This window comes from Etheostoma spectabile, chromosome 24, assembly GCF_008692095.1.
Source record: "Etheostoma spectabile isolate EspeVRDwgs_2016 chromosome 24, UIUC_Espe_1.0, whole genome shotgun sequence".
In the NCBI taxonomy this organism is placed as follows: domain Eukaryota; kingdom Metazoa; phylum Chordata; class Actinopteri; order Perciformes; family Percidae; genus Etheostoma; species Etheostoma spectabile.
This window is the reverse complement of record NC_045756.1, coordinates 14,029,457-14,043,734: the sequence shown is the minus strand read 5'-3', so window position 1 is coordinate 14,043,734 and position 14,278 is coordinate 14,029,457. Positions and strand designations below refer to the sequence as shown.

The 14,278-nt window shown below is 43.6% G+C and overlaps 1 protein-coding gene across 1 annotated transcript in view; it reads left to right on the top strand.

The window, feature by feature from the left end:
• The window catches only part of pard3ba (par-3 family cell polarity regulator beta a), a 143,040-nt gene extending 139,794 nt beyond the window's left edge, over window positions 1-3,246 (top strand). The window contains 1 exon segment of the mRNA XM_032506458.1: window positions 1,787-3,246. Coding sequence (XP_032362349.1) covers window positions 1,787-2,180 — 394 coding nt within the window. The 3' untranslated portion in view covers window positions 2,181-3,246.
• The last annotated feature ends 11,032 nt before the right edge of the window (window positions 3,247-14,278 follow it).

The following is a 14,278-nucleotide window of genomic DNA, read 5'->3' as shown; positions in this document are numbered from 1 at the left end:
CGTCACCACAGTCCATGAATATTCTCAAGGGAAGTCTGCTTATGCACACACACACGCACACGCACACGCACACACACACACATAAACACACACACACATGCACACACATAGACATAAACACACAAGCTGTGTGCGACCTAATCTGTGGTGAGTGAGTCATTCTAATTGGCCAGTCAACAGGTGCTGAGCTCGACTCGAGGGACTGGGAAGGGGAGACGCGGGGATATGATTGCAGAACAAGGGAGGAACTAAGCTCCAGGCTTCTGTATAATAACTACAGTGGGAGCCATTGTTGAAGGGTGGGAAGTATACGTTCAAATCTGTTCTGTTGCTGATTGATATAGTTTAATAACTTAAACCGGAGCCAGTCAATGAAAGCGTTAACACGGCTAGCCTTCAGTCTGGACGCCCTGTTTCGTAACTGTGTTTCTAGAACAGACCCTTAGAGTGTGTGCATTTGATTTGAATGGATCCTTAACTACTTCTAGATTGTATGCGATCCCTCGCACCCCCGGCCCCAAATTTTTTTAAACACTCCCCTCTGGCATCAACAAGGCCCGGGACCCCCACGGACTCTACACCTTACATTAACACACATCCTGGACTATTATCCCTGGTCATTGCATATACTATATATACAATATTTTTGAACACACTGCACAATCCGTGCAGCCTTCTCTCTAAAACAGTTATATTTCATATATTTGTTAGTGTCTTTTAACATACTTTTTAGAGTAATATGTTTAATCTGTAGCAGGACTTTGCCTTATAGTTTATTTTTCTTATACATACGGTGTTTGTATACTGAATGCAACTAACACACCAAGGTGAATTCCTTGCAAGTGCAAACTTCAATAAGTCTGTTTCTGATTCTACTCCTGTATATATGGCCCAAAATATGTAGTGTTGTGGCATATTGTGGTTGTACTGCTAAACGTTATCATTTATGTTGCTGACAGGGCACATATTAGATCCCCGTTTTTAAAAATAGGAGCGTTTCCCCTACAGTTAGGCCGACAAAGACCTGACTTTTAGATTTGCTTACTTGCTCCAGCTAGACGTGTGTGTCACTCAGCACTGGAAACAGCACATAGGATGGAAAACATTTGAATTGGCCTGTGAAAGGTGAGCAGCCCTCCCTTTTCTTTTCTCCTCTCTCTCTCTCTCGCTCTCTCTCTCCCGCTCTCTTACTTTCTCTCCAGGTCCCTCTCTTTTTCAGTCTCTCTCTGTCTCTCTCTCTCCTTCCGTCTCCCAAGGCCTGCATGTCGCCCTACCCAGGGGTTTAGCCCCTAATCACCCAAAGCTAGTGGGAGGGAACCGGAGACTTCCAGCTGGCTGCCTCGTTACTGCAGACCCCTGGGACACACACACACACACACACACACACACATACATTCCTACACACACCAGCTAAACACACACACAACCTTATACATGCTTACCAAGGCATTTGGTGTTATCTCTTGGCATCTCTCCATCCACGTCCCCCCCCACAACTCGATCCTGCCAAGGCCACAGCCTGGCCACGTAAACTGAATAACAGGAGGAGGCTTACCGCGGAGAGGAGGGGGGGGGGGGGGGTCAAGTCACTGGTGGCACGTCCTCTATTCCAAACCAGTTTAAACCAGAAATAAATTTTGTCTTCATCTATACTCTCAAGTATATATATTTGTATTTGTGTATGTTTACTAATGGTGTGGGACAGTCCTGCAGACTAGCTCCAGGCTAATCTCAGGTACACTCACTACTTTACAAGTGTTCACAGACGAGTATATTTCTCTTTCAGGAGGGATCCATATGATTACCCCACCCACTCCAGACCCGTGCCCAGAGAACCAGCCCCCTTCTCCGGCCACTACCATGACCCTCCTGCTTCCAGCCAGCCCGGCCATGTGCAGCCGCCCCAGACGGGCCCACAGTCCCATCAGGCGCCCAGCAACCCGCGCTACTACCCCTCATCCCCCCAAGCAGGACAGCAGCAGCACCGCGCAGCCCTAAGGCAGGACATCCCACCTTCGCCCACCTCAGGCCGCAGAGTGCGGCACACCCACGAAGCCGTCGGAGGACGAGGAGACGGATACCGGCAGCACAGCCCCGGCCGCTACACCAGCCCCGAGCGCTACGGCGACGGGAGACAGCCCGACCCAAGGCGGAAGAACCCCTTGATAGATGCAGTGTAAACACTACTCCTGAGTGACAGACCCCTCTCATCTTAGCCCAAAAGTGCGAGGAGATGGAGTCAATCATACAAAGAATATAAATAACTCCAAAAACATGTGTTTCCAGATTAGGGAAACGTGATATAAACTGCCTAGGCCGCCAGTGTGGATAAGTGAGATTTGGCCATATTAATTTATCTGATCAAGAACGCTGAAAGCAATAAGTGACAAGCTGAGAGGCTAAAAAAGGCTTATTTTCAGAACCATCTGGTCATACCTCTCTTCACAGGCCAAGACAGATTTAACAAGTACTACAAAGTGTGTGTGTGTGTGTGTGTGTGTGTGTGTGTGTGTGTGTGTGTGTGTGTGTGTGTGTGTGTGTGTGTGTGTGTGTGTGTGTGTGTGTGTGTGTGTGTGTGTGTGTGTGTGTGTGTGTGTGTGTGTGTTGTATATTTGCAAGCGTGCCAATGTTTATATCAACCAGATGTTATTTTGACAGATTTTATATTGTAGATTTGAAATTAAATTAAGGCAAATAAATTCTATGACATAGATATATATAGAGAGAGAGTTACCTTAGTAAATGTTGTATAGAATCAAGTCTTTTCCAGTATTTTGAACACGCTAATCAAACTGAAGGAAATAAAGAGGGACCACCTTGACCCGGCAGACCAGGAGACACAGGAAGTTGAAGTCGACAAACAGGAAAAGGAAGTAAGTCCTGTTCAAAGTGTCCTCTTGTCCTTGATGTTTTGCCTCTTGAACGTCCTTTACATCCTGCCGTCACACTTTTTTACATTTTTGCCTTTGATTATTTGAACGTGGACGTGACTCATACATTTACTGTACATTCGTTGAAGTATAAATGTATTTGTGATATTTTTGTGGTGTTTCTAATAAAAATGTATACAAGTTGATCCAAACACAAGCTAGAGATTAGAAAAGTGACTCGTTCTACACGGTGCAGCTAATAAAGAGCTTAATGACACATTTGATCTTTTAATATATCACTGCTTAACGTCGCTGTATTAAATGTGGCAACAGTGCTTTGATTCAAACATGCTGTCAAACAATTCTTTTATACAAATATTTTGCGTTGAATATTTTTTTCAAATTTTCCCTCTGAGCTCAATCCACCAAATCATCTCCTCCTATTTCTTTGTTTCATGTAACAAATTATCCAGACTATGCATATTTAAAATATTCACTCAAACTACGACAACACTGTAAGTCAACACTTTAAAAAATGCATTAAATATTCAGATTAATTTCTCCGAGCACAATCTCCAGATGAATTTGCCCTGCGAGATGACAGATAAGAGTAGCCAGCGTTGTGATAATGACTAAATCATATTCAACAATTAGAGGCAAGGAAATCTTCACTAGAAAATGATTACTGCCCAATTTGCTCTCAGAAATAAAGATGGCAGTGATTGGTGAAATTAGACTTGAAATGGGGAATAATTAGAGTGTGGAGAAGGCTTTTTCTATCAGTTAGTGTTTAATTAGCGTCAAGGCCAGCGAGGACCGGGCCTCTGCTGATCCGTCTCGTCTCTGCACCGCTTTGACCCCCCCCCCCTCTCCATGAGCTGCAATAGACTTCTCACAGCAGCCAGCACAGCCAGATGAATGGTTTTATTTCAACCAATTTTTCAGCAAATGAACTCTTTGTGCACACACCAAGCATCCCAACCTACTTCAGATGAGGAGCGAGCTATCAGGCCGAATAACGGTAATAAACAAAGGCTAATTATAACACATTTTTCTATTCATACAGTCATTTTCAAAACAACCTTACAATGCATCCCAACCCAGAATGAACCCAAAAAACAATGAAAGGAAAAAGCCCAGCAGCTGCCTGCTGACCATCCTGTGATGACAAAGCAGTTCAGAATGCCTTGCTAAATCTAGAACGAGCAAAGATGCAAAGCCAGTCACGTTTCACACTCTTAAAGAGGGGTTTCACACATTTTAGGTCATTATTAGGCACATGTAGGCTACCGTAGATTTACCATTACCATGCCGTGCCGTGATAATGCCACGATAACGGCATTATGCGATGCTAATTCAGTGGTAAGCTCCCTTTAGTGAGCCGTTCAAAGGCATTCCAGTATCTGAAATGTGTGTCTGCTGATAATGTTGCATTCATGGGCTATTTTGTTGGTCAATAGAATCCAGAAGAGGAACAATGAGAGAGGGCCCTCGAACACACCAACGGCTAGATTTTTTTAAACCAGTACCTCCTCACACATAAGTGTATTTAACCGAAGAAAAAAGGTCCACTAGGAGCTTTTCCCTGGGCTTTTCTGGTCAAATAATGACAACCAAACTACTTCCACTGAAAACACCAGTAAGTGGACCTTGAGTCAAGGTTTCTGGTCAATAACTGGAAGTATTTCCTGTGGATCAGCGCAGACCGTGTCTTCTCTCGTTCTCACGGAGGGCAAAACAACTTACAGCACTTAAGCTGCCTCCACTGGCTCTCCACTGTACTTTAAAGCATAACTACGCCGTAAACAGCCTCCTTCAAGTGCCTGTGGTCAGTCTGCTGCCAAAGACAATAAACAACAGCAACAAAACATCCCAGTATTAATTGCATTTAATGTCCATTAAACAAAAGCTTTGAAATCGTTGTCAGGAGTGTTTGGCTGTAACACGCGTCTGTGTAATCAGTTAGCAGAAGTGTGCGACCCTTTGTTCATGGTCATTTAGAAGAGATTCATTAGTTTAAGCACGTGACACACACACACACACACACTCAGACTGGATGCAGTCACGGCTGTTAATACACTGACAGGCACATTTTCATGCCTCATGATGGGGGGTGGGGGTTCATCCCACTCGATGGCCTTCGACACCGAGGACCCCTCCCTAACAGCTATTTGTCTATTCTCTACTCCCCTTCGCTTTTCGTTGAACTTCCCCAACGATTCCGCTGTCTTCTTTTTGGTTTTTGAAAATCTATTAAAATTTTCTTTTGGTTTTTTTTTGGTAAATTTAATTTTGAAAACCCGTAAGCCCACATTTTTTGTACGAAAAAGGAAATAAAAAAAAAAAAAAAAAAGCCGGGCTGCCCCAGGGGAAAGTCGAACGCAGGTTGGGGAGAAATCCGGTTTATTTTCTCTTAGCAACATTTGCCGGCGCCCCGTCCAAACCTGCTTGTTAAATTGTCAATCAAAAGCCGTGTTGGGGGGGGAAAAAGTGGAGATGGAACTTTATTTTTCCCCACCGTTTCCCAAAAAAAAAAAAAAAAGAGAGCTGGTGTGAGATAGACGGAGAGAGGAGGGGGGGAGAAACCCCCGGGGTAGGAGGTGGTGGGGATACAACCCCGCCGCAGAACGAAGGTAGGGGGGAGTGCCCAGTGCCTGGGCCCGCTCCGCCCCCCCCCCCCCCCCCCCCCCCTTTTTCATCCCCTTTTATTTAAGGCACTTAAAGTATTACCCCCCGTCCTTTTGTCCTCCCTGCGCCATTCCTTTTAATCAGCGTCGTTTGGATCACGGTCCAGAATGGGGAGTAGTCTAAGAGGCAGCGGAGTTTCTCATTTTTTATACAGTCATTGAAACCCCCCCCCCCTTTCCCGGTCTGGAAAAGGCCTGGGAATCGGGGCTAAGGGGGCAGTTTTTAAAGGCCTGAATATGGAGTGGGAGTTTTGGATTCCTACCGTTTGCCTGCCCCTTTCCCCAACCCCATTTGTTTTTTGCTGCTGGGAGCCTTTTGATACAGTATCACTCAAGTTGGAGTGTGCTCTTTCAGCCAGCATGTTTGTTTGATATTGTTCATGAGCTGTGAAATTGAATTTCCACAGTTGGGCTGATATTGGAAATAATTTCATATCCTGTGCAATATTCTTGCTTGGTTTCACCTTGTGCTGTGTTTAAGACATCCATTTTACTCAATGTCTTTTTTTTTTTCTTCTTCTTTTGCTGAGTCGATACAGCAACGCTCTTCATTTGGACCATATTTACCCTAAAAGCAACAAACGCTCGCTGGCTGCCTCTCGTTTGCCCACACACCACAGCCAAGCCACCAACCACCATCTTTTACACCAACTGTCGCCATGGCAACGTGTCCGCCGCTCCTAGCACAGCAGCCCCTCTCAGAGATGATGACATTGTCGTGGCAGCAATGAAAGGTTCGTATATATCCCATTATGGAGAGAAAGCAGGGTTGTAGTTTTTTGGGACGATGGAACTGAGCCCCTGAAACCTCATACTGTAAAAATCCTTTATCAAACACAACTAAAGTCCCTTTGTTCTTTGCAACAACGCTGGTACCAAGTAATATACCGGGAGCATGCAGCTGGAATGCCATCTGCATTACATTTAGCTCAGTGTGGTAAACTCCTGCGGGTTCAGCCAGTTAGCATAAACACAACCCTATATTCAGTAAGTGAAGCACAGCATGTATTCCTCTTCTCTTTGAGGCACTTTTTTTTATTTTAAATCAAAAATATTGAATCTTTTTAAAAGCAGTGAATGCAACGTGAGGCCACTGAAGGGTTTGTAGGCACGCTCCCTGTGGGATCCCACCTGAACAGAGGGGGGCTGCATTATTTCTTTTTCTTCCTGCGTAAGGTGGCTCTAAGCTGTTGGACCCTCTTACTGTACACACCTGCCAACATCCAAACCCTCCAAAACCTTCTCTTTATACGTCTCCCCAGACCCTCTCAGCGTTCCTATCGCTCTGACAATGAAAAACACCAAAAAGTGCTGTGCACTCTGGTGCCAAGCAAGGCTAGCAGCGTGGTTCACTGGGTTGTGATGTGGCCAGCAACAGCTGAAGTCCGTGACCCCTGGACCCCATCCATCAGGCTTTCAGCACCCGCCTTGGCCTCTGACACACACAAAACTTCAGCCAAGGAATGGAAGCACGCAACAGGGAAATGCATCAATGTCACAGAGACACTGGAAACCATATAAAATTATTAGTAGGCACTTTGTCCAACACTTGACATGCATACAGTACAAATCTGCATGCACGTTAACACGCTCCGCTGTGCTTGTACATGCGGATATATAGTTCTAAATGTTTCCAGAGTCCTAACGCTGCCAAACTGGGCTTTTATGCGTGTCCAGACTGAGCCGTCTGTCATCCACACACTTGGATCCTTGTATATTAAGTTCTTATTCTAACACGTATTTTTCATATGCTCCCAGTGCTGTCTCTCATATACACACACACCTGCTCTCCTCTTACACACATACACACGAGCTGTCTTTACAGATACACGGCCCATCCGTAGCGTTCTGCCCTCACACACACACGTTTCCAATGTGTGTGTGGCAGAGGCTCAGTTGACCGCCTGGCAGTCACTGTGAAATTGGCGCCCTTCTAATACAGATGCCAGGTGTTTTGCTTGGCAGTCCGGGGTACTGGGGGGGGGGGGGTTGTTCTTGTGTCAGGAGTGTTGGGTTGCTGTGAGCGGCAGGAAAAGGATGGGGCGGTATGTCGTGTGTCCCCGTTAGCCTGAGCGCTGCCAGGTCCAAGAGGAGTTAGAGACTGCTTAGTTTCCTTATGAACGGTGCATGATATATTGTCTTCTCTATAGTATCTTATTTTAAAAAAAATGACTCATAAAGACAACCTGGTGTACACAGACTTCACCATTATTTTAACATTTGTGTGTTGTGTGTTGTGGGTCAAAGTTGTCTTGGGGTGGTTAGACCTGACACTGTTTGCCCCGTTTGAGTCATTAGAAGAAGAGGACATTTTGTTTGGCCAGGTGACACTCAGAATTAAATCTTAAAGCAGAGAATTAGATGAGAAGATTGATACCACTCACATATAAGAGTGGTGTAGTCAAATGTCAAACTATTCCTTTAAAAGTTGAGACCCTGTGATTTTATTTGTATACATTTGAGCTTGTGAGAGATTCAAAAGAATGGTTCACATTCATGCAGCAGAGAGCAACTTGATAGCGTCTTTCATTTGTACGTACCCTTGCCTGGGAGGTTAGTATAAAATAAAATAGACTTTGACAAATAAAATCAGTGGATTAGCCCCGTCACCCCCCCCCCCCCCGATGTGAGGCAAGTGCAGAATTGAGTCGTGCATGCGTCACTTTTCGACAAGTAGCCTACAACATGCTAACGAGAGACTTCTGTAATGTCAATACAGTATAAATGGAGCTACTTCTTTGCAAATCACTTGAAAATCCATGCTTTTCTTGCCTGAATTTTTACCCCCCAAAAAGTGCTGCAGTTTCCACATCCTTTGGCCCTCTGGGATGACCCTGAGCTCATTGGGAAGTTAACACTCTCAATTTTCTGTTTCTAGTGTCAGTGTGACAGTAGGCCTTACTGACACTAGAGAATTTCTATTTCCGTCCAAGTAAATCATCTGTAAAATTATTTAAAAAACACCCCTAGCGTATTACATGGGCTACATACAAAAATAGTACCCTAGCCACATCAATTTAATACAGACAAAATCCAGAAGAAAATGACTCAGAAAATGGATTTTATATGAATTGATTTCTACAGATATGTCTGTGCATTTTTCTCATTTCCTTTCAGAAAAAAATGCCCAAAAAGTGCAAAGTACAAAACGTCTCAAATTAAAAAACACATCCACGTCACTCACACACATACCTGAAATAACTACAAGCATGTATATAAATAAATAATATCAATATAAATTGATGAAATGGTGAAATGGTGAAATGCACTAACTAAGGCCTTATTTTTGCTTTGACACAGCTGGAGCCATCACAGGGTTAAAATGTTCTGGTCAAGTTTGGTGTCAATCAACTCGTCTTCTCATTGGCTAAACAGGGAGGCCGGTTTCATAATGTTTGGTTTTAACTGGAAGGAATAGCTGTCAATCTTTCCCACTTTTGCCCTCTGTAAATCCTGCAACTTGATTGGCTTCCATAAGGGCTAACTCAGGTTACAGTAGACGAATTGGGTGAAATGACCTGTCAATCGAAAACTGTGACGTCACACAATCTGACTGAATGCAAAGATATAATGTGGCAGCTTCCATCAGGCACAATACTGCTTTTCAGATATGCTGGTGGACTTCCTCCTACTGCTGTCTCCCTCCCCGATGTGGCTGAATCACCAGTTGGAAAAATCTGTTTTTCCCAACTTCCTCGAAATAATAAGAATGTCCGTGCTTTATTTCAGAAAGAAGTTGTTTCTATTCCAAATGTTACATTTTATTGGAACCGATTTGTCAATGACATCGACTGGAAAAAGGTTTGGATGATTCCTCACAAATACCTGATAGTAAACAAGGTGAAAAAAGTATCGTTTAGAATAATTCCCAGATACTACCCTGCATCCTTATATGCTAAAATTTAAAAGAGACATCAACACAAACTGTTCTTTCTGTGAGGATCACCCAGAAACCGTTTTGCACCTTTTTTGGAATTGTTCACACACCAGAAGATTTTGGCAAAAACCTCAGCAGATTCATCACTGACCATATCTATAAAGACTTTGCCTTATTATGGGAGAATGTTGTATTTTGTTTTCATAGAACTCAAAGTAAAGAAAATATGTTTTTTATCATAAATGTAAACTTTTGGCAAAGTTTCACATTCACAAATGTAAATTCAGTTCTAAAAAACCTAATTTTATACGTTATTTCCATGAAGTTGTTCTTTATATAAATCTGATTTTGGGCTCCAACAACAAGAAGGCAGTTAGAACTGTCAACTAGTGGTCCTCCTTGGCTTTGTAACGGCCTTCAAGCTTCCCCTGGCTAAAATTGTATTGTATTCTGTTTTCCTTATGTATGTTTATATGTTATTTTGAATACTTTTGTGTGTCATTTGTGTTCTGTTTCCTTTTTTTGCAATAAAGATAAAAATTTAAAAAAATTACAGCCTCAGGGCAGATGGCAGGAGCGTTCAAAATCCAGAAATGATGGACTGTTCAGCTTTGTTTTCGAGGAAACTCGGCCAGAATCTCCAAGACTGTGAGGGGACCAGCTCGTTTTGGATTAAAAGGATTGGATGTACTTATTCTTTGAACTGTTGGCGATTGAGGAAAAAAAAAGTTGATGGCTGTCTCTCACCGCTGTGGATAAAGACACGAGGACACAGGTAGGGATGCACGCTCGACTTTAGACACGCTTTGTGTGTGGGCTTAATGGAATTATGAGACTTTAAGCTTTCTAACGATGTGCTGCACGATTCTTTATGAAGATTTAATGCTTGCAATTTAGGAGTGAAGACAACGTTGTCTCCCAAAATGGAGAAAACGGCCCGTCAACGGGACCGTGCTGGCAGTTTGTTGCTAGCACTGCTAGCTACAAGTTAGCACCAAAGACAACAGAGGCTGTCAGGTGAATGGCGTTTTGAGCTAACGTTAGCATTCAATACGTCACATAGCTAAAACGTTTTTGAAATGATTTCCATCTTCTGTTGTTGTTCGTAATGAGAAAAGTTTATTAATTCATGGATTTCACTAATTTCAGTGTGACAGTTATGCCGTAAACTGTTTAAATCTGAGCATGCGCGACTCAAATCTTCACTCGATTTACATCGTGTGAAAAGCCCTTTTTAAATTAGGGTGACCACTGACGTCCCCGGTTTATCGGGGACAGTCCCCGGTTTTGTTGACCTGTCCCCGGTTGGATCTGTCCCCGGAAATGTCCCCGGTTTCCACTGTGACTGACAGACCCGAAAGTGGAATGAAAGAAAGAAAACACTGGGCAAACGGAGCCGATCGAGCAGCGCTGCTCAGTACTCTTAGGTGTTTTAGAAAGCCGTATTTTACGATGCTAAAATCACTGATTATTTACATGGAGTTTGGTGGCTTTAGCCAACGCAATTTCGCGGACTTTTATGTTTTAAAAAAGGATCTTAATCTTTAACAGAAAGGTCGACCTCCTCAGAAATCCTTTCCATAATGCTGTCTTTTGGGGGAAACGGCTCTAGGTCTAGTGTCCCCGTTTTAAGTTTTACAAAAATAAAAACATGACGTGTTTTGGAGGTATATTTGCTTCTGAGCTGAAAATGTCCCCGGATTTTCTCTAAGAAATCTGGTCACCTTACTTTAAGTCCCCCAGGTTCAGAGAAATTCTGCATATGATGGAGTCTGCTCATTGCAGTCCAGTAAAGACCTGCTGTAGATGTATTCATATTTTAATGACATTTTAAAGGATGATGCATTTGAAGTGTTTGCATCATTCATAGTCACAGCTTGTTTTCTTGTATTTTCTCTTTTGCACGGTGTCTTTAGGAAACACGTTGTTTTCTGAAAGTATTTTCCCATCAGTACTTGCACAGATTTCATGTTTGTTCCGAGTTAGGGTTTAATTTCTCAAATCACATGTCTGTCCATGCAGCTGTAACAAACAGGCAGGTCATTTGATTTCCGGGCCTCGATTTTGATTTTGCAGGGATGGTCATTCCAGCGTGGATTAGATAATGGTGAAGACAAAGTGGAGCCTCATTGGAAAGTCGCTGTAGCAGCCAGCAGCGTAATCCATCCACACATTCCTTCCAGAGAATGTCAAACAGCTCGCTGAAAATGAGGTGCGGACCCCACTCCATTAGATCTTCGCTCTGTCTCTAGGCTTTCTATCTTTCAAACACACACACACACACCTCACACTGTAGCTGGGAGCGTCTCACACATGCACTCCGCGCCTGCCACCAGCTTCATTAGTGCTAAGAAATGTCCTGCTCGTTAAGGCGAGGCAATTAGTGGCTAATTGAGAAGCTCTCTGCAGCGAAGACAAACTTCCTTCGTTTTGCTTCTCTTGTTCCAGCCTGTGTGTGTGCATTTTGACCAGTTTGCACATCTGGATTCCACCTCATTTTCTTGAGGTGATTGTTAACTACAGAGCTGCAGCCGGAAGGAGATAAGGAGCACAACACAGGGAGCAGTTTGCAGTTTTCTTCTTCTCTTCTAACCCTTTTTGACTCTTTTCACTGCAGGAAAGAGTTTCAAAACATGACGCATGATTCTTTTTTTGCTTAATGGTTTATTTAGTATAAGTGTTTGGCAGTTTGCTAAAACCGTTAGGTGCTTCTTTTGCAGTTGTGGTGCACAAAGAAAAGACATAATAGGGAGTTTAACTGAGTCATTTCAGTGTGCCCTCCATTTTCATCATTCCTCCTTTAGACATAACTCAAACGGCCACGGCTACACACTTTCTCACACACACAAGTTACCAACTGCCTGCCCTTCTCACTCCGCAGCTTGACTTTCCATCCCTCCGTCTCTGGGTTTCTCTCTGCCACACTCCTATGTCTCCTCTTTCCATTCTGTCACTCCTCTCTCCCAATTCCTTGCAGTCCACAGATAAGCTCTATGATAGGGAGGAAATGAGTGACACACATACGCACACACACTTATACACACACACACACACACAGCCTGCCAATCTCTTTCCCAAGTTGCAACTTGTGAAATAACAATAACAACTCTGCAGATAAGACTGATAAAAACATGCAAAGGAAATACAATTTAATTTAAAGCATAAAACTTATGTTATTTGCACACTAATGCTAATCCCTACTTTGTCCTACAGGGGGCAGAGTCCTTGTTACCCTGATGCACTTGTGTGACCTCTTCCCTGATTTTTTACATTATGAACATTCCCTGGCACAGCCTCGCACTCACAGTGTACCGTCATCTTGAGTGATGCACAATCTTTCCCTAACAAACTTAGATAAAAATGATGCAGCCAGAGTTCAGCAAATAACACACACACACACACACACACACACACACAACACACACACACACACACACACACACACACACACACACACACACACACACACACACACAGGCTCACATCATGGATTTCCCCTGTAAACATCAGAGAGATGTGACCTGCTAGCTCTGACCACCCTCTGAGAGAGTGTGTTTTTATAACACGCCTTATCTCAGCCCACCCCACTTCAGAGGGAGAAGGACGAGCAGGCGGGTGGGGGGGCAGAGAGAGCTGAGCCGGGGATTCCCTGTGTGTTTTGCTTAATTCCAAGCTAGCACACACACACAGACACACACACACGCTACAATGACAACTCTATTCTGCTATAATGCATGAAAACTGGTTTGTGCAAGTGTGTGTGGGCAGTCACTTGGACTCCATACTATTGGAGGTGAGGGTCCGGCCACACAAAAGCCTGGGGCTGCCTTGACTTGACTCATGAAATACACACACACATATAGAGACACCCTGGGGGGGTTGAAGGCCCATGGGTGTCCATGAGGGCAAGTCACATCCTATTCCTCCTCTTAAGTGGAGAGCAAAGTGAGCAACAGCCCTATAGATCCCAAATCTTCTTGTGTGTGTGTGTGTGTGTGTGCGTGTGTGTGTGTGTGTTGATTCATAGCATGACAGGAGATATGTGAGTCAGTTAATCACAATTGACAGAGGAAAGTGTGTGAGCAGGCTGCTTTTCCTTTGAACATGAATGCAGGAGATATGACCGATCGTATCTGATGCTGGGGACCAACAGCATGAATTCCTTTATTTTCTAAATTAACCACTTCAAACTATTGGGCAAATTCTGTACAGGTTTTACAAAAAAAACAAAAAACATTTTTAACCTCAAGACTTGTTGGCCCAGTTCAAATGTCCACCCCGATGGACTCACTGACTTTGACACGTGGTCCTGCTAAGTTCATGAAGGCTCAGGGCTGTCCCACTGGGAAATTGGCAAGTGTCTGAGGGCTCTGTGGTTGGCACTTTGAGCCCTTATGCACCCCGTTCTAAAGTTAGAAACTCTACAGACGGTGCTCACGGGGAATAACCCACAATGCATAGCATTCTGATGTAAGTTATGAAGGAGTTAAGAGAAGAAATGGGCCTGTTAAATATAAACAAATGTTGCTAATCAGCTATTTATCTGTAATTGTTTGTCTTATGAGGGCATGATGGGGTCTTCCGTGGACAACTCTAAAACACAGTTAAGACACATACTTTGAAGCAGCTGTTAAGGGTCCCTTTGATAATACTTTAGTTCACACTTCCTCTCTGCTTGCTGCTGCTGTACCCATAATATTACAGACGAGCTACTCGCCAAGCAAAACATTGCTAGTGGATGATTCTGCAGAATCCCAGATTAGGTCCAGGGTCAGTGTCATTAAACGTAGCCTAGTGTCAGTTTTAACTGAAAGAATAGGATTTATTTTCATTGCCTAGAGAAA